Raw genomic sequence first — 430 nt, forward strand, 5'->3', positions numbered from 1 at the left:
GCAGGAAGAGGGATAGAAGGGAAGGAGGTGGGAGGGGGCGGGAAGGAGCAGCACCAGCCACGCGGGGTGAGCTGGGAGGTTGGGACAGCGCGATGAGTAGAGCCCTGGGCGCAGGCGCAGAAGGAGAGAGCGGCGCTCTGGCCGGGCTCGCTCCCGCCCGGCCACAGGGGGCGCTGCGTCGGCGGAGCTGCCTCCCGGACACTGGCCGGCGCCCCTCGCTGTGGGTGCTCGGCTGGAAGAAGAGGAGGAGCCGCCGCTGCCGCCGGAACCGCCCCAGCCGCCCGTGGCCCCTCAGTCTTCTCGGCCAAGCAGCAGCACGGGCAGCAGCCGGGCACCATGGGCAAGAGGGACAACCGAGTGGTAAGTGTTCCGCGCCGGCAGGGAGGAAGCGGCCTCCGCCTGAGCGGTCCGGCTCCCTCGGCGGTGGCGG

General features: G+C 73.0%; 1 protein-coding gene across 2 annotated transcripts in view; it reads left to right on the top strand.

Annotated features, from left to right (window-relative positions):
• The first annotated feature begins 207 nt into the window (after nucleotides 1-207).
• FAM133B (family with sequence similarity 133 member B) overlaps nucleotides 208-430 on the top strand; it is a 42,404-nt gene continuing 42,181 nt past the window's right edge. For both annotated transcript variants that reach the window (XM_044678787.1, XR_006506395.1), the window contains exon 1: nucleotides 208-360. In XM_044678787.1, the coding sequence (XP_044534722.1) occupies nucleotides 337-360 (24 nt within the window). In that variant the 5' untranslated portion in view covers nucleotides 208-336. The remainder of the gene's footprint in view (nucleotides 361-430) is intronic.

This window comes from Gracilinanus agilis, chromosome 5 (genome assembly GCF_016433145.1).
Source record: "Gracilinanus agilis isolate LMUSP501 chromosome 5, AgileGrace, whole genome shotgun sequence".
NCBI lineage: Eukaryota > Metazoa > Chordata > Mammalia > Didelphimorphia > Didelphidae > Gracilinanus > Gracilinanus agilis.